Source organism: Ictalurus furcatus, chromosome 17, assembly GCF_023375685.1.
Source record: "Ictalurus furcatus strain D&B chromosome 17, Billie_1.0, whole genome shotgun sequence".
Taxonomy (NCBI): Eukaryota; Metazoa; Chordata; class Actinopteri; order Siluriformes; family Ictaluridae; genus Ictalurus; species Ictalurus furcatus.
In genome coordinates, this window is record NC_071271.1 from 14,156,931 (window position 1) to 14,177,654 (window position 20,724).

At 37.7% G+C, this 20,724-nt stretch overlaps 1 protein-coding gene across 1 annotated transcript; it reads right to left on the minus strand.

Moving 5' to 3' along the window:
• Positions 1-334: 334 nt before the first annotated feature.
• On the minus strand, positions 335-16,265 carry gipr (gastric inhibitory polypeptide receptor). Its single transcript, XM_053647551.1, has 13 exons — positions 15,203-16,265; positions 12,945-13,041; positions 11,832-11,939; positions 11,554-11,675; positions 10,557-10,663; positions 8,987-9,140; positions 7,654-7,813; positions 7,371-7,431; positions 7,217-7,286; positions 6,165-6,253; positions 5,445-5,580; positions 5,289-5,330; positions 335-1,134 (listed from the first exon to the last, which is right to left on the minus strand). The coding sequence occupies exons 1-13, from the start codon at positions 15,257-15,259 to the stop codon at positions 781-783; spliced, it is 1,557 nt and encodes a 518-aa protein (XP_053503526.1). The 5' UTR covers positions 15,260-16,265; the 3' UTR covers positions 335-780.
• Between the last annotated feature and the right edge of the window lie 4,459 nt (positions 16,266-20,724).

Consider the following 20,724-nt stretch of genomic DNA (forward strand, 5'->3'; position numbering starts at 1 on the left):
CTGGGCTATGGGGTAGGGTGGCTAGACAGAAGCCCCTGCTCACAAAAAAACATCCAAGTATAACTTTATCAATCTCATTCGCTTAAGACTGTTGATAAATGTTTGATCTTACGTGTTTCTGATTTAATAGCTTCTAAATGATAATAAATCTCATTGATTACACCTCCTGCCAAAGCTGTTGTAATAATATTGATGTAATGCCTTGCATGTTTATTAAATAATATTAGCAACAAAATGAATGTAATGACTTGGTGATACCATATTTAGCATATTTAACTATCAGACAGTCCTGATGATATAACATTTAGAACTACTTGCCTATTTTTATAAAGACTGTACACTTTACATATTAAGATCTTGGAAGTGTTTTGATTTTTTAACAAATAATTTCTATGAAAATTGCCTTTTATTAGACATCATTATATATGTATGAGAGATGATCCACAATATCACAGAACAGGTAATATCACTGTTGTCCAACAACGTAAAGAGGTAGAAAATAACACAACACAACAGGACGAACAGTCACATCAATCGATTTGTTATATTTTAGAGCCTCCCACCTATTTCTGAGTCTTTTAAAACTAGAAAAATTTCACCCTGCTCCTCCAGGTTACTGAATTTCTGGTAAAAGTTCATCTAATAATAGCGCACCATAGAGGTTCATTCAGTAAATGCCAATGATTTCAAATTTAAGTTACATCCAGCTTCAATTTTGTACACCTCTGAAAATCTTTATAGACATCATTTAGATATCTATTTCCACATGGTCCTAAGCCCTTAGCAGTAGCTATCGGAATATCTATTGACTCCATCAAGTTCAGGATGGCCCAGTGCAGGTGTGTCTAATCCATTCAGCATTTGCTTGTGGGCTGAAATGTAACAATATGCCTTGCCCTTCTTTGCTCCTGGGTGATGATGCCGATGGAGGGGAATTTGTGTGGAGGCCGGAAGAGGGTCCATGCTCAGGTGGATGCCACTCTCCTCAGGATAGTCCACCTGGCATGGCTGGTCTTCATGTTCTTGAAGTCCAGTAGCCCCTTGTAGCATGTGGCTGCTTGTGGTGCGTTGTTCATCCAGGGTGCTAATTCCCAGCTTCAAACAATGCCACTTTTTCTTAATTTCTGACTGCACCTGGGATTAGAAATACAATGCAGAGAGAGGTGTGAACTATAGAAAGATTACTTGTACGTCTCTATTTTAATCTTGATTTTACATGTGCTAAAAGCGCCCCTATTATACTACATAAAAGTGCCTAATTTTGTTTTAGAGGTCTCATCCAATAGGTTTACATGCATCCAAGGTCAATAAACACTTACATTTTCTCATAGTTTACATTGCAGCATCACCTCTTTTTCTCAGTGTCACAAACGACTCGCTCATGGATCCGTTCACTCTAAATTCCTCCTTTCAGAGAGCATACTCTGCTCTGATTGATCAGATGTCCCAGTCTGTTGTGATTGGTCTACCGCCTACAGCATGTCTCGGAAAGGAAACGCCTACTACCATATCTGAATTTCAGCTTAGTAATAATGTAGTCGGTTTTACCTTATCACTTTGAGCCAGAGTCTGATAGTGACACATTGGAAGATCAACCCGAACCATCATCACAAGCAAAACGAGAACAGGACTTTTCTCAGTGGTAAGTTTATATGTAGTTTGACAATAACGTGAATTAGCCGGTTAGCAGAGGCTAACAGCTAACAGGCCTACAGCTGTGCATTGGCTGTACACGTATACAACACAAAACTATGCATTTGGAACAGACAGAAAATATATAATCATACTTACAGGTTGTGATCCAGAGGCACAAGATTGTCCAAATTAAGTGTGTACGGCCCCAACTTTAATGAACAATCGATTCACAAATCCTGCAGTATCGTTTTAAAAATGAACTCTAACCACTGACCCTTTACATTTTGCAGTGCAGAAAACAATGTCTTCTAGACATGGTGACAACAGGAGCCTGATTCTTTCAGGGCAACTAAAACTGTAGTGTTTGAGGGCAGGTCAAAATACACGCTGTTCCCGAGCAACCAGTGAAGATCAGAGGCAAGTTTTTTGTTATAAACCTACGTAGATTTGTACAGAAAATAAGTCTGGAATTACAGACGACTCGTTTCATCTGTTCAGAATTGATTCTTTTGGGAGTCAATAACTAAATTTATCATGCACTTTGATTTTTGAAACTTTGCAGACCTTTTACATTCACAAACAGCTATGAAACACACAACACGAAAGGTAATATCTGAAAAAGCATAATAGGCGTGCTTTAAATACAGGACAATTCCTCAGTAGGTTGTGGGACAGAGAAATTGATTTAATATTATTCATAGTGTTCATACACTCTAAAAATGCTGGGTTAAAAACAACCCAAAATAGGTTATTTTTAGCCCAATGGCTGGGTAAATGTAAGACAGAACACATTTTGGGCTAAACTAACCCATCAAGTGGGGTTGTTAATTTTAACCCAGCAAAGGGGTTGTTTTTCAACCAAAGGATAGTTTCATTTTTACAAAAATGCTGGGTTAATTTTATTTCATAAATGGGTTAATATTTTCAGGGTTATTTTTACCCTTTGAAAATGTCAAATATACCCCATTATAAATAAATATGGTATCTCCTTTATTTATATGCAAGAAGGTGTTCAGAAATATATTGCTACAGCTGCTAAAGTGGTGTTTATATATAGACTTTGAAGTAAATGACTCAAATAGGTCTTATATTGATCAAAGGAGATGTTTAAAACATCCAAAAAATTGAGTAACAAACTTACGATCCAGTGGGCATTACAAACAATAAGCCAAAGCTAATGAAGATAGCAGTGCATTTAATGACATGTAAACTGGACTGTTATCGCACATTTGTGCTTTTTCTAGTGTACAGTAATGGTTTTATGGATAAATATATATAGATCATGTTCATTTTTAACACACCTGCATGTCTAGTTAAGGACAACACATTTTGTGTTGCTTTCAACACAATCAGTGTGTTAGTACATTTAACACATTCTGTGTGTTAGTACATTTCCACAAAAGATGTGTTAAAATACAACACAAAAATAACACGTGTTTATACTTTTTTCTCTACAATTATCCTAAATTGCAATTTGTTTGTATGCTAAAATTCTACTAAAATGCTCACAAAATAAACAAACAATTACATGAAATTCAGGTGACTTTTATTAAACTCATTAAAATATTTGACAAAACAAAACACATGTTTATCCAAAAAAAAGTTAAATATAGGTGTGGAACAATTATTGGCATCCTTTTAGTCAATACTTTGTGCTAGCTCTCTACCTCACTTTATTTAGATAACAGCTCTGAGTCTTCTCCCATAATGCCTGATGAGGTTGAGACCATTCCTCCATACAGAATCTCTCCGGATCTCTCAAATTTCAAAGTCCATGCTGGTGGACTCTCCTCTTCAGTTCACCCCACAGGTTTTCTATGGGTTTCAAGACAGGGGACTGGGATGGTCATGGCAGGACCTTGATTTTGTGGTCAGTAAACCATTGTTGTGTTGATTTTGATGTATGTTTTGGATCATTGTCCTGCTGGAAGATCCAACGGCCCAAGCTTTCTGGCAAAGACTGACAGGTTTTCATTTAATATCTGTTGATATTTGATAGAGTCCATGATACCATGTATCCTAACAAAATGTCCAGGTCCTCTGGCAGAAGAACAGCCCCAAAACATTAAAGAGCAACGACCCAGTTTAACCGTGGGCATGAGGTACTTTTCCATATGGCTACCTCTCTGTGTGCGCCAAAACCACCTCTGGTGTTTATTGCCAAAAAGCTCTATTTTGGTTTCATCTGACCATAGAACCCGATCCCATTTTGAAGTTACATTAATGTCTGGCAAACTGAAGATGCTTGAGTTTGTTTTGGATGAGAGTAGGGGCTTTTTTCTTGAAACCCTTCCAAACAACTTGTAGTGATATAGGTGGCTTCAGATTGTAGTTTTCAAGACTTTCTGACCCCAAGACGCAACTAACTTCTGCAATTCTCCAGTTGTGATCCTTGGAGATTTTTTGGTCAATTGAACCATCCTCTTCATGGTGCATTGAGACAATATAGACACACATCCAATTACAGGTTGATTCATAACATTTCCAGTTAAGTGGAACTTATTGCCCTGATGTTGTAAATGGGCATTTTCAATGCTTGTGCTATTTTCTTATAGTCACTTCCCATTTTGTGAAGCTTAACAACCTTTTGCCACACATCAGAGCTACATTCCTTGGTCTTACCCATTGTTATGAATGATTAAGGGAACTTGGCTTATGTGTTACCTCATATTTATACACCTGTGAAACAGGAAGTCATGGTTGAACCATTTCCTGTTCCTAGTCACCCAGGTGTACTTAAAAAAAAAGTAAAATGGGAATATACTTCAAATATATTTTTCTCATATGAATTCATAGGGGTGCCAATAATTGTTGCACACCTATATTTAACAAATATTTTTTTTTTGGATAAACCTGTGTTGTGTTTGCAATTGTTTGATATCGATGAGAGCAGAGTATTTTTGTGAGGTTTTTTTTAAACAAAAGATCAAAAGGTTAAACAATAAAGATAAATTTTCACAGCCTTCTTTGCTCATATTTACAAAGAGTGCCAATATTGGTGGAGGGCAATATACAGTGGTGTCCAAAACTCTGAGATCACACTGAAAATCTGTAATTTTTTTTTAAATAAACAGAAGATTTTAGAATTTTGAAATATGTAAAACAAAGGCAGTAAATGTTAAATATCTTGAATATACTATTTCTAGGTCCCTATTTATATGTAAGCAAATTTGTGTTATTGACCATGTTAAATGCTTTGTACAAAATTTCAGATTTTCCTCATGTCTAATCTCTTCTACTGCAGCATGTATTCATGCCATGACACACCACTGGATTTGATCTAAAATGGATCATACGGTTTTGCACAAACTTGAGTAGTCCATGCCAGCTTAGGTGCAGACTGTCATTAAAGCAAAAAGGGAACATAACAAATACTAAGAAACTCAGAAATTTGTGTAAATATTCCAAAGATTTTACTTTCACTCAAGTTGACAATAATATAATTTGTAATGAAAACTGTTGTATTAAATCGGGAATGAATGCAAAATAGAAGCATTTTCACTACTGGTCTCAGACTTTTGGATCCCAGTGTATGTTTAATATCAAAGCCCATTCAACCTTCTGAGCACAGAGGAAAAGATGTGGCAGGTATGATGGCAAACCCTTTTAATCCTTTTAGGATCCTACATGCATCTTTGTATGTTAATTCTTACCTCTTTATTCACAAAACAGTATAAAACGGCCACAAGAAAACCCTGCAGAAGATGACAGAACAGAGAAACCGCTTAAATGTGTCAGCAGTTCATTTCTTTCAGCAAAAGCACATCATATACTACACCATAAACAGTCAATTCAAGCCTCAGTTGTACCTGAAATGAGCTGAGGAAGAGCTCCATGAAGAGCCAGATGCTACGTAGTAGACCAGGCTGTTCCAGTGTCACCACAGAAAACACCACCTTATGAATTCCCAGTAGGGGTATGAGGGTCAGGGTAGACTTGGCCAATCTAAAGACCCCAAGACAGTTAGGATAAGAGCAACTGGCTGCCTTAAAATGATGCACATTCATTCATTCATTCATTCATTCATTTATAATTATATTTATCAATAAACATATATACTATAATTTTAGACACAAATGGAAATGTTTTAAACTATTTTTAAAACCAAAGGTGAATCGAGTATCAAATACCCTTTGATTCTTTTTCTAAAGAATGAAACTGTTAAATGAATTTTTAACAGATTTTTAACAGATTTAATTTACTTACTTACTACTTAATACTAAGTGACTTTTACATGTTTAAAGAGAGCCTTAGACAAAAGTTTATTTTACTACATATTTTGCACAAGGTTGAACAGAAAACTAACAAGAGCAGAATGATTATAGCAACATGATAAGCTGTATCTTTATTGTTTATGAAGTAGGAGAGATGTTAAGTATACCAATTTACATTACTGATTATGTGCTTTTGACATGTATAAGATTATGCAAGAAAGCAGCCTATGTTTAATAATGAAGAAGGTAGCGTTTAATATGTAGAATCAACAAATGTAGTTATACATATCAATTCCACAATGCATGCGGTTTTACCTGAATTTATAGTCTGTATATCTCATCTGGTGTGCTTTAAATTTGGAGACAAGCATCTGTATAATCCTTATGAAAACGGAAAAGTTTACCTGCAATATATCACATATATCAGAACCCATAAGGAAAGTAAGATCTTTAAGATTATATCCAATTAACCATAGTGTAGGTAGAATGTACAAGCTAGCATGTAGGTAGAAAGTACAAGCTAGCAAGATTAGCAGCAGGCTACTAACTCACTTAGGTTATACTAAGTTATAATATATTAAATTGACTTAAATTTGTACTAAGCCACAAAATTCCCCAGAAAAGTTATACAAGAAAGATATCTAAAGGAACATCATTATTTACTTAAGAAAATTAAGCAATTACATGGGCACGAGTGCTGTTGTACAGAATATCAGCACTCGTGCTTGCCCAAGGACACTTTGGTATGTGGAGTCATGTGGGCCGGGAATTGAACCGCCAACCCTACGATTAGTGGACAACCCGCTCTACCACCTGAGCCACGGCCGCTACGTATGTTTGTCATATGTAATCACATTCATGCTGATATTCAGTTTATAGAACTGCTGCATTTATGCAGTAGTTCTATAAACACGTCATTATTATTGAGTATCTGACATTACAGACACAATATGGCCAAATAGTTTATTTTTGCTCCAGCAATCAGAAAGAAGCCACAGCTGGAGTGTTACAGGTTGCCATGCATTGCACAGACGGACTGACAGCAAGTAGTAAGTGTAGTAACAGTTTCAGTATAATAAAATATTGCTAAAATTAGAAGCATAGTGATACAAACAGTGAAATAGATCAGTGCTGTTATACTAAATATTCTTGGAATATTTCAGCACTACTTCAGCATTCTTGGAACGCAGCTTGGCCAATCTAATTAGAGGATTGATTATAATAACATTGCTGTATAATAATATTGTATAATAACATTTATATAATCACATTTTCGGGTGATTTGGGACCAACATCTTTAAATGAGTATGTCTGAAAAGGGTGTGTATTATCCTGAGTTGCTTCAATATTTAAGAACAAACACTTACTAAAATGGCCAGGAGAATAGGAGCTTGAATAATCCACCAATGTAAGATGTTTTCATTGATCTCCCAGCACCTTGACAAAGATATTATTTGTTTGCAGTCTTTAAAATGTAATAGTACAGATTGGTGTTTCTTTAACACAGCTGATAAGGCTTACCCTGTGTTCTCATACAGGTGGCGCATTACCATCCATGGAACCACATAAAGTGCAGGAGCAACTGAGGAAAGAAATTATGTTACTGTGTAACCAAAATGTTATAACTGCTTAAAATAAATGCTTAAAATGTCTCGTTGACCATATAGATATATTGCTTTTATAATTCTTACAGGATTTATTTGAGTGTATAATTGTTGAACTAACACTCATGCAACAAGACTAAAAGCAATGCTACACATCTATACCAAATGCCAAAATCCTCTGCAGCCAAAAGGGTACTGACCCCAGCCGAGGGCGAGGTAACCACAAAAGTAGCTGTTCTCAGAGAACACAAGGAGTACCAGAAGGTTATGGAGGTACAGGCCCTCCACTAGCAGCCAGAAGTAGTTGGCCCCCACACAGTACTGCATTACCACTTGGGCTATGCGGCAGCCATACAACGCCTGTAGGAAAAACACAAACGTAAAGAGTTTGAGTGTCAAGGTACTGTAAGATTTAACTTGATTGTATGTGTTGAAGTCACTGAAGCATGAGGATGTGCGCTATTTGGCCAAAAGTATGTAGACACCTAACCAATACCCTGACATGTGGGCCTTCCCCAAACTTTTGTCCCAAAGTTGGAGGCACATGATCAAACATCTTCGTATGCTTTAGCATTAGTGAAGTTCACTGGAACTAAGGGACCTAGCCCAAACATGTTCCAGCATGACAATGCCCCTGAGCACATAAGGAACATTCCAAAGTCTAGTGGGCAGCCTTCCAAGAACAGTGGAGCACAGGTATGGGCAATTCTGTATTAATCCCATGCCTTTGGAATAGGATGGTCAACAAGTGCATATGGGTGTAATTGTCAGGTGTCCACATACTTTTGGCCATATAGTGTATGAGGTAACCTTTTGGCCCCTTAGGGATAGTTAATGGCCCCAAACGGTCATACAATATTACATTTGAAAATGAAGGATGCAGGTATCACATTGTGTCTAAAGATCTAAAAATTAACTTAGCAAAAAAAACCTGTTAACTTAAAGACGTTAAACTATTGTTTTGTGTACTGGCTAGTGATATGTAATTCTTCTATTAAATTATTGTGACACATTGTAAGAGCTTGTAAGAGCCCTTTAAACATTGATGATAATTCTTTTTACATACAGTGCTGTGAAAAAGTATTTGTCCTGATTTCTTCTGTTTTTGTGTATACTAAATTGTTTCAGAAATGAAAACAAAATCTAAGATAAAACAAAGTTATTCTGTTCTCTACCAGAAAATCCTAAAGGAGAATGTCCGGTCTTCAGGCCATAAGTTGAAACTCAAGCGCAACTGGATCGAAAGCATAGGAGTAAGTCCACCTCGGAATGGCTCAAAAAATTTATAAAGGTTGCCTTTGTTTTATGTTGTATTTCATTTAAAGATCTAAAACTATTTAGTATGACTCACACAAAAACAGAAGAAATCAAATACTTTTTCACAGCACTGTATGTAAGTTGTAATGGTCAGATGGACAGTCAGCTACTCAAATTTAAAAACAAAAACTAAAAAAGCTTAACATTTCCTGTGTAATGTATATGTTTGTGGCCACGTAAGTGTGCACACCCATCAGTGGGCATATTTGCTGAGACCTGGTCACTGAGAGCAGTGGACAAGTCACTGCTGTCTTGGAAGTCGAGAGTGTGTTTTTTGAGAAGATCATCACGTATCAGGATGGACACGGCACGCAGGATGAAAGAAGCAAACAGGTTGGCGTGGATGTAGTTGCGGGTACAATGCAGTTTCCTACAATAGGAATGCACAAAATAACAATTTCCTTAAAGGCAAAAAGACTGAATTACAACCCATAATCAAGAATTATAATGTTAACCAATTTTCACAGTAGTTTTGTCATTATAAAACAAGGCTAAAGATAGTTGACCATATTGAAAAGGAAGTTTTAGTCATATAGGGTCTTTAATGAAATCTATATTTACTCCAATAACAAAACTGAAATTATTTGACATTCCTATAATTTCTGTTGTATGACATACAATTATACTGTTGCATAGCTAAGAATTAATAATGTACTCATAAACTTTACATTCATTAATGCTTTATGGAATCATTTTGTATAATGAGATATTAACAGGCTGGAATAATAACTTATTAATTATTCACAACCATTTCTCTTGTGATAGTTGTTTCCTGTCATGTCAATGCCATAATCAGTGTCAGACTCCATTCCCCAGAGCACACTGCTTACAAATATGGCTGCCGCGAACAATACTACCCAGCCGCCTCGCACATCAACACGTTCACTCTCACCTGACTATTGATACAGCACACCTGGTTTCATTAATCCATTCACCCTATAAATAGAGACTTTAAACATTTACTCATTGTGAAGTGTCCACTCAGAGGATAACCCTAACCCTCAGCTCTGTTAAGACATCTGACATACCTAGTCTTTATCCCATTTTCATGATTCTGGGTTCTGATTTGGTTTGTTTCTTTGGTTGTGGTTTTTTGTGATCCTCTTTGCAAATCACCTGACCCTCTGTCTGTTCTTGACCACGTTTATGCTAAGCGTTTTTTGGATATCTTTGCTGATCGCCATCTTTAATAAAAGCATCACCTGCAACTGCAGCCATCTCAGCTGCTTGACATTTCCTAGTAATTTATAAAAAAAAAAATTCTGTGTTATTATATATTAAAGCTTGGTTGTTTTTCACAGAGGAGCTCAGCACAATCAGAGACTACAGCATAAGCATGTACCACATAACAATAAATGACCCTAATAGAAAATGTCATTGCTAGCACCCATGGCCATTATGAATGACAACACTGAGGCTGACTACACACAGTCAAAACATATCACCTCATAGCTGGAGGCTTTAGCAGCAAGACAGCAGAATCATTAAAAGAATGTGCTAAAGAACTCTAATGGCCATATCAGTTGTATTGACTAGCATTTATTCTAATGCATTACCACATAAAATGATAAAAAAAATTCTCAAATTATTGCAGAACACCCACATGAAGATTTACTATGTACAATATTTACTATTGAGTATTATATTGGCAAGCTATACTGATCAAGTAGCTGGTCATATGTTCTTTATAGACAATTCCCAAGCCAGTTGTACATAAGATGACAAGTGATCCTTTTCCTTTATAAATAAGATTTCAGCAGACTAGACTTAATCAATTTATACTCACCTAAATAAAAGTAATATGATGAGGGCCAGAGTGAGGCTGGCCAAAGACAAAGAGTAGCCAATTGTGTACATCACTCTGAAGTGGGCTAGAACCTGTATCTGTTTCTCCTGTAGCAAAAAGCAAAAAGAGTATGTCTTCAAATTGATAAATGTCTTTCCCAAAAAATGTTTCATCTAAGTTATGAAAACTTTATTATCAAATTTATCCATTTTACTTATCCCCCCCCCCCCCACCAGTGATTATTTCTCTTTTTGTTGTGTTGCAAAATTTAAGTATTTCAAGTGTATTAGAGTATCAAGTACATTAGAACTGAGAGCTGAGAGTTGGAAATGATTCTGTGGTCTTATGAGACTAAGGTTGAGCCATTCAGTCTAAAGCCAAAGCATAATGTTTGTCACATATCAAATACAGCCCAACACCCAGGTAACACCATTCCTGTCAGCCAGACATCTGCATTTATGGTGAAAATATATGTTCCAACAAGACAATGAGCCAAATCACAGGGCAAAAACTACAAAGGAATAGATTGAAAAGAAGAAGGTTTGTGTTTTGGCATGGCCAAGTCAAAGCCCAGACTTAAATTTAACTGAAGATCTGTGGCATGTATATGTATATACATATAAATGGATGCTTTTTGTTGTTTAAGGGGAAATTAATTTTCATTGAGAAAGAGGAAGAAATGAGTACAGGCTATGGGCACACTGTCTTGATGTCACAGCTTCATATCTTGCCAGGCACAACCCATTTCAATGGCATAATGTTGAATTTTGTATGTCTATTATGATCAGCCTCTGGCAAAAAAGAACACAACATGGTAATGATGCTTTTAAAGTTGTGGATTACTTGTTCTAATTTGGTCCTATTTCATATAGTTCAATATTTCAGCAACGTTCCAATAAATTACTGTAACTGGACTGCAAGGTGCAAATATATTTTACAATTGAACCAATTTGGGTTTTTATTTTACTTGTATAATAACTGTAAAATCAAATCGTACCTGTTCTTTGTGGTTGTTGCTATCCTGGTGGCATTGTGAGTGGTTTCTCCAAGTCTGGCTTGTGTTGTTGGTGTGCCACTGGCCATCTGAACCACATTCCCTTAGGACAAACCCACTGCGCACTGTATGAGGTGTGCATTATGTACAATAACTCAATTATTATACCTGGTAAAGACTTATTCTGGTAAAGACTGTATTTGTATTTATATTGTATTTATACTGCACTTAAAAAGACACTTAATACACTAAACCATAATGCACTAGCCAATAGCAGGTACCTTGATCATACCAGGGCAAATACCAGGGACAGGGCACTTTGACTGTGGTGTTGGGCAGCCCATCTGTCCAGCAAGCATACTGATCAAACATGCGTGTGCACACTAAACCTGAGGAAAGGATAAAGTGTGCTGCAGTTGAACAGAATCAAAATCTATATCTGATCATAACTGCAGTTATTTCACTGCTTCTACCCATTTCTTGCAAGCAAGAGAGTTCTTAAGTAAACAACATGTCCTATTCATTTGAATATAATTTTTAACAGCACCATGAAGTGTAGGTGCCAAGCATCCACAGATAGGATACTCCCTCCTGCTACTGAACTTGTACTGATGTTATCCTAGTAAAAGTATCAAGCTGCTGTCTGATTTTTTCTCTTGGCTGACCGTCACATGGTGAAGCCGCACAGACATGGAAGCTCATGGTCTTATCACTGTAAAATCTTTGTCTTGCATTTGCGCTGTCTTGCAAGGACTAATTCCACTAAACAATTACGCATTTGTTATTTTTACCTTTGAAGTTTATTTCAACAGTAGCTGAAACAGCTACTGTTTAAATTTAGACAAAGGGATTCCTGCATACTAACACCCACTCTTGTATATGTCTTCTCTCTCTCTCTCTCTCTCTCTCTCTCCTCACAAACACGGTTTATCAGTCAGTAACCTCTGTTTTAATGGAGATAAATAAGCTCCAAAGCCAATAACGTTTTTCATATTAACATTAAGTGCACTTTGGTTCTATTGTTATGTTTTCTACTGTTGACCATCCACCAGGCTTTGAATCTTTAAAGTCCCTGCCATATCTCTTCTGTATTGGCCACATATCTCACAATGTAATACATTACAAAACAAAACTCAGCGCAAATGCTTCTTCTTCCTGATTTTCAATAAATAGCATTTTATTGAACTTGGCCACATTGCCTTGCTTATTACATCTTGATATTACACAAAGCCAAACTATTTTAAAACTCTAATACTTCTCATGTGAAGATGTGAACATTTTTTCTCTACTTAAGGTAAGCTCAGATGGTTTTTTGCTGCCAAAAGTTTATAAAGCTACATATACCAACACTCACAAATGTGTCGTGTAATAAAAATGGAGGGGGTGTAGGGTACCTGAGGGGGTTGGTTCTGAGCTGATGTTCGATATGCACTCATTCCGATACCGTTCCCATTCTTGCAGCGTGTGCTCGATTGTCCTCCCAAACACACACTAAAATACATATCAAATGACGTACTGTAACAACATATAGTTATAAACATTTTACTCAATGTGGAATGGCTGCATCATTCAACACTCAAATGTCAGAGCCTACAGTATAAACTATGTCTAGTTTTGGACTTAATTCATTAAGTTGAATTCATATTTAAAACTGCAGTACTGAATTTTTTTTGTTAAAAATGAATTATTGAGCAAGTACATAGAAAATCAGTGGTCAAAACTGTCTCCTTACCTTACCCCGATTTGCAACGGTAGCTTAAAATAATGATTTATAATTTGAGCTGTCTGGTCGGATTCTGGGGGAAGCGTCAGTGTGATGTCATTCGTCTCTGTGTGGTTATGTCACGTCCGTAAACAAAAAGAAGAGCCGGCTACTATATCGCGTGTGTGGGTGCTGAGGATGGTGTAGTGTTTGTAGCTTGTACTTACAACAGTTTGCTTAGAATTTAAAATTGTCATCTAGATGGCAGCTTATAATTTGGATAGTTCTAAACGGAAATCATCGTTGACATCTGGGGAATCGGCTGCTGTCAAAACCAAGAAGCCTTAAGCTGTGGAGAGCCTGCAGTCAAAAATGGAAAGCGACAGAGCCCGTGCTAAAATGAGAATAAATATCGGCATGGCTTTTGAGAGGTGACGACAACTCCAAGATCTGAAGGGACTAAATACTGACGCAGAGATGGCTTTTTCCTGTTGAACAGGTTAGACATTTCAGTGACTCAATAGGTAGCTAGCTAACATTAGTGCACTTGTTCACTTGATTCAGCTAGGTATCGAGTTTCCTACATTGTTTTTGTTTGTTTGTTTGTTTTGCTATGGTCAGTGTGGTAAATTGCACTTACTGTATATTCTGCTAGCTATGAGAAAGAGCAACTCTCCTCTGCTCCAAGAAAACTGTATCCACTACCACCTCCGTTGCCAAGTATTGGAGCTAATATACAACACATACATTTACCTCAAACCTTCAGATTCATTCATGCAGAGGAAAAGTACTGAAGCACGACCCACTTAAAAAATAACTCCACAAGTAACTTGCGGTTTTATGTTTCAAACAGAGATGGCAATAGAGAGGCAAAAGTTCAGTACTGCAGCTTTAATATTTCAGGCATTATTCACATTTAACATTTTAAGGAAAAACAACTGAACACTTCTATGTTTTAGGAATATAATGTGGGAACACATTATATTATATATATTATAATGCCTATAATTATTGTGTTCCCACATTATATTAATTTTTAGAGGTGTAACAATGTAACATATAATTGTATTCTTTGAGACGAGGCTCTTAATTTGATACATCTAGCTGTCAAACAATACATTCAATAGATTCTGCTTATATTACATAAAGTGTAATAAACATTAATCTTAATCAAGCCCACCATTCTCTTTATCTCAAATCAGGATAGGCTACAGGGGTTCTCATAAGCACAAAGGTAGGTGAGTGATTAGAGTACTAGTGTATTACAGTAGCTCATAAACAAGAGCAATGGCTATGGGAGCAGTAAGCAGGAACTGGAAGATTCCCCCAAATATTTAATGTCTGGTTAATGGGAGCATTTTAGGTTCCCGGTAAGTTGCAACAATGACAACCAAAAATTGGTGGACTGAAACATTATGGTGTGCTGAATCTGCCATTGAAAACTACCATAATACCACAAATACGGTATGTTATGAGTCAGTGGAACTAGGTGAAAACACACACACACACGCACACAAACACACACACACACACACAGAGAGAGAGAGAGACAGAGAGGGAGAGAGAGAGAGAGAGCAAAGACTTTCTGCTCCACTTAGCCAGATTAGCCAGAGAGATGACGTTTAATTAACCATGTTTAATTTTGTTACATTCCAATGTACAGCTTTTGTTTCATTATATGCTGCTGACCCTGAATGAATAACACAAAACTATACTGTGTCAGTATAATTTTATAAAATTGAATCTTTTAATTAATTGACAGTGAAAACCTAAGGCACAATATTCAGGTGATGCTCATATTTACTGTCAAAAACTGTATTATATCAAGACACAACTGTATTGTATTGTACTGTATTGAGTCAAAATTTTTTATTTTGTTACACCCCTAGTAATTATATATTCTAATTGAAAGTCTGAATGATTAACTAGGTCTTGGAGATGGTTACATACCTCAATTCTGCACAGGACAGATAGAGTGAGGAGTAGGATTGTAGAAGAGCTCTTCATCACTAACAGAGCACCAAGGTGGGGTCAAGACATGTCAGGACTAAGTGGCCCATCTTTTCATAGCTACAGGCTCTTTTCACCTACAGGAGCACAAAAGAACAGCAAATGAAATAGCCATAAGCTTGATGCATATGATAATGAAAACCAGTAGCAAGATTTAAGCAGGCAAATTTGTACTGACATGCAAAATAAAGCTACAATCAGGAGTTGCAACTGGCAGCACATCAAATATAGGACATCTGTGCAAAAATGCTAGAACGAGAAAGTTATTTTCAACAACCGCTCACTTTTGATAAGACAAAACAACTGGCAGTCCAAAGATTTTGACACATGATACAAACTAAACACTGACAAACCAAAGAGTACCAGGCAGTGGGCAAGAGGTGCACTGTATACCATATACCACCACTCCCTCTGTTTCTCAACTACACAACACAAAGTTTTCCATTCCTTGTATCTAAGTGTTGTGGGACTACATTAAATGATTCTTTGTTTACAGTTTACTGCGACCCTGGCCAGGATAAAGCTAGGTTACTGGAAGTGAGTCAGTGTATACATTTTTTATCCCACTGTGCAACACTGCGCAGTAGTGAAGCAGGAGTTGTATCTCTGCATCAGAGACCCTGATTGAGGACTTGTACAGTTAGGTATTTTTTAGAAGAGAGGAAAATAGGAATCATCCTTGTTCCTTACCACTCTGGCCTGCACAGGGGACCTATAACACTCCTGGGAGGAGATGCTGAGGGTTATGACAAAGCTTGCCAGGGGAACGTGCTCATGGATTCTGGCAGTAAATTAACCCTTGAGCTGACTTCAGTGAAAAAATGTGAGCTAATATGAGACAGATAGTTGCAAAAAAGGCATCATATGTTTACAAAGAGTGATAGTCAGTGTTACCGGTGTTCTGTTCGGTCATACCCGTTTACCCTTGCCCTCCCGCGGCACCACCTCCGCTGTCGTTTTGCTTTTTTATATAAATAAAAACCATTTAGTTCAGTTGGAGACGTTCAACAGACGCTATAAACTGAAAGCGTCTGCTCCAGTCAGCATGAGCTGCAGAGTCACAGCACAGAATAATAATGAATCCACTTTTCAACAACGCGAATATAGTTCTACTATATACAGTACACATAGTAACTTGCCCCTTCTTAACTAATATGGTCAATTTAGTCCTGTAGCCTAAGTGATATGAAAAAAAATTGTGATATAAAATCTCAGTTTATCTTTTTAAAATGATATTTAGAAGGCAAAAGCTTTGAGACTAAAAAGCCAGTTCAGCAAGCAAGTGCTGCAGTTTTATAGAAATCAGAATGCTGCTGCCAAATGTAATTTTAACTGTGAAATAAATAGTTTTACTGACTTTTACAGTAAGTTACATACAGTGGGTCTGTCACTACATTTGTGGATGGTAATACTGTAGTTTTTGTTTTTTCATAATGTTTAAATATTCCTTTATAGATTCTTTGGATTCATCTCTCCACTAAAAGTTTCCATTTTGTTGTATTTCTATAAATGTAAAAATAAAATACCATAAGGTTATGTTAGTAGTGTCATTCTCATGTTCATTATTGTGACCATGCACAGTGTGTTTACAATGTCTACCAGGGTGATAAGAATATGTTGTTAAATTAAAATTAGTGAAGTAGTTAAAGTAGTAAAGTAGTCAAATTAGCTCTTTGATATAGCCCTTTTTTTCATTTGAGCCCCTGCCTCTGAGGAACTCTCTGCACGTCCCTGTGTTGAACGTATTTTATGCACTAGTAACAGTGGGAACTGAAAAAGGTCTCTACCTCCTGGTTCACAGTCAAAGAATCTACAATGATCTTGCCTCACAACATTTGGATTAGCTAAATCTGCCTGCTGCTTGCCTGGGAGACACTGGTGCCACAGAGCTAGAACCGGCAAGGAGAAATTCTCAATTAATGTTCCTTGCCTGAAGCATCTGAGCACTAAAATAAGGAGACTAACCCAAAATGTGAGAGAATTCTGTCTAATTTATTTAATCTGATATCTAACAAAAAAATCAATCAAAAATGGCTTTGACCAGGCCCAGCAAAAGTATAATACACTAGCCATGCATTATTGGCCTAATGATCAAAGGAAATTCAAGAACTTGCACACACTCACACACTGGCAAAGTGATGTGCTAAAATAACAATACAGGTGAATGACTTATTTTCTTTATTCTATGATGAAACATATCTATCCTGATGGGTGTTGACATCAAGGCATGTGCCATCTACAGGAAATGAGCGCTCACTGAATGGTTTAATAAGAATGAAAATTATGTAAATCATATTGTCACGTATCATGAGATAGGACGGATGCAAGTGCAGTATGAACAGTTGTTTATTTAAAAGAGAGACAGGCAGACAAATCCAAAACGTGATCCAAAACGTAATCCACAAACATGCAAGAGGTCAGGCGATTGGCAAACAGGCATACACGGGGCAAGGCTGGAATCTAGGTCGTGGTCACGGAAAACAGGGTCGATAAACAAAACGAGAAACGAACTATGACGAGGAACTGGAAGCGGATAATCCAGCGCAAACTAACTCTAAACATGGAACGTGACTATGACTACTATACGAACTAAACTAACTCTATGATAATCTTCCGCGTTGTGTGCTGGGAGGCGCGCGGTATATAAGCGGACATTATCAGCGTCTAAACCGCTAGCAGCTGAGAGCAATACCGACACACGTGAAATCCCAGCCAATGACAGAACAGGGAGGAGACATGACAGAAACATAAACAAAACACACGTGTCCAGATGTCACTACGGTCAACAATGGAAAAGCAGGCGCTCGCGCATTCGCGCTTAGAGCACGCTGCTTCAAGGGGGAATCATGACAGAACCCCCCCCCCCAAAGGCACTCCTCCCGGAGTGCCATGAGTCCTCCCCTCTCATTGGCGGCCCTGGGCCCCTGGGCTGAATGTCCCAAGCAGAGCCAGGAAACCACACGGTGTTCTTGACGGAGCAGGGAAGCAGAGCGACGTCCCTGGCTGAACCGGGAGGCAGAGTAATGACCACAGCCGGGCAGACAGGGTGAGCGATGTCCTCGGCAGAGCAGGAAAGCAGAGCGACATCCTCGGCGGAGCAGGAAAGCAGAGCGACGTCCTCGGCGGAGCAGGGAAACAGAGCACTGTACTCAGCAGTGCAGGAAAGCGAAGCAAAGTCCCCTGTAAGGCCAGGGAGAGGAGCATGGGTCTCCGTGAGGCCAGGGAGAGGAACATGGGTCTCCGCGAAGCATGAGGGGGGAACGATGTTCGCCATGTAGCGGGGAGGCTGAGCGACGTCCACAGCTGAGCGGGGAGGCTGAGGCTCTGCGGTCACCAGGTGAAGCTTGGGCGTGAGCAGAACTTGGCTGTGCGTGTCAGCAGACTCGGGCGTGAGCAGAACTTGGCTGTGCATGTCGATTTTGATTTTGTAACTAAACCTGCACATGGATTCTCACACATCCCCTGAATCCTGTCCTTTACACTGGCATGCCTGTCGCAACGTCTCTGATTTCAGCGCATGACCTTTTTAAGCATTGCTTTGATTAAAGCAAGTAAGTTAAGTATTAATTAACAATTAAGTATTGTTCCTAGATGAGTTCTAGCAATATTACCGACCATAGTCTTAACAGTTATAAGACCATATATTCCTTACATAACATTTATATACATGAAGTTGATTTCCACCCCAATAATTAATGTTGAAAGGATGTTTCCTAGTGCACTCAATAAACCCCTCCTCTCTGGGGAAAGATGAATGTAATGAAATCTTTGAGGGAAGACGCTCAGTGAAGTGGTTCCAGACTGTCTCCTTGTTTTCAATTAAATTTCCAACTGATGCTGCTCATTTCTTGCGAAAGAAGTGTCAATAGTTACCTATGCATTACACCCTGAATATAAAATACATTTTGTCTCAAATACAAGTTTGTCTCAGGTCCAGTTAATGTGAGCATGAGAAAGGCAAAGCAAAAAGATGAGATGTGGACATCTGCACCAAATAAGACACCCTACAACAGGTCTCTTCAGGGAAAGTGGCCAAAGAATGTGGGAACAATAAAATAACACTACTAAGAGCAGCTTTCTGATCATCCCATGTCAGTCTTTTTGTACAGAAATGAATTTTACATTTCATTATTTGGATAAGAACTTTCCACATAAATTGGCTTATTCAGCAACATGTCATTTATAATAGTATTGTAGACAGGTTGGCTACCAATGAAAAATTCTGATATGTAATATTAAAGATATAATGAAATCCCCAGACTCCTGACAGTGATTGGCTTATACAACTGCATCAGATGTAGTAACATTTATAATTCCAGCATATCATGTCTACCAGGTAGGTCTGGCAAATGTCAAATGAACAAGCATACTTTTGGGCTGGCACATCCATCACCACTATGCATAAACTACCAAAATTTGTTAATCCAAAAACTTCTCTTGTCTGTGGGCAAGCAGGCACCCAAAAAATCCAAACGTGCTAATAATATTATAATAACACCTGAGCTCAAACACATTTGATAAATAATTGCACCAGTATGGGTGATTAAGAAAGAAACAAAAACTATGCAGACATGATACCTGGCTGTGAATTAGGTTGCGCCGCACTGTGGTAATTTCTATAATTTAATTCTGTGGTATGTGACGTTAACACAGCAGCACAACAATTTGGAAACAAGGTTTATTTAGGATATTTTGGTGAGATAACAGCAGTTGGGTGTTAGTGTGTTAGCTCAGTTTCAAGCCTAATAACAGGGACAAATAAATAACTCTTTTTAGCACTCTGAATTTCAGATTACATTTTTGGCAGCGACCTTAGTTTAAGCTATTAGATGGATTGTAATCAAATTGTTAAATCACTTACAGGGGTCTCTTGAGAGGTGTAACAAAAATAAGCCACTCACCTGCCAGCTAACCCAGTGGTTCAAAAAACAAACAAAAAAAAAACCCCAACAAGAACAAAAACATATGCCTCATCCATATGTTAACAACTTAAAAAGAGGAAATAGTGCTGACCCACACTGTAAGTCACATGAAGAGGTTGCAGAGGTCTTGTAGGACAACAAAAATCTATAGTTGTAGGTCCCAGTTTGTTGGCTCCATTAAAAATTAAGTAAGAGGACAGTGATTTAAAGATTAAGAGTTGAATTAAGTTCATCTGGTGGTCCACATATGTGCTCTTGCAAAAAGTGTATAAATCATTACATGGAATGAGAGAAGCACTATTAGCTCCAGATATATAAAACAAACAAGAAGAAGAATGGCGCTTTGAATGATCATATGCGATAAGATAATCTGTAAATAATGTTGCCATCCATTAAATCAGTGTTCACCAGCCCTGGTCCTGGAGATCTACAGTACCTTCATGAAAAGTCTACTTCCAAGCCTGATTATCCAACAAATTATCCAGATCATCAATCAAGTGAATCAGATGTGCTAGATTTGGTCTGGAGCCGAACTGCACA

Coding starts and splice junctions, on each gene's coding strand:
- gipr (XM_053647551.1), bottom strand. CDS start 15,259: ATGAAGAGCTCTTCTACAATCCTACTCCTCACTCTATCTGTCCTGTGC. Junction 7,287..7,370: donor CACCTGTATGAGAACACAGG/GTAAGCCTTATC, acceptor ATCTTTGTCAAG/GTGCTGGGAGATCAATGAAA. Junction 1,135..5,288: donor ACTGTTTTGTGAATAAAGAG/GTAAGAATTAAC, acceptor TTCTAATCCCAG/GTGCAGTCAGAAATTAAGAA.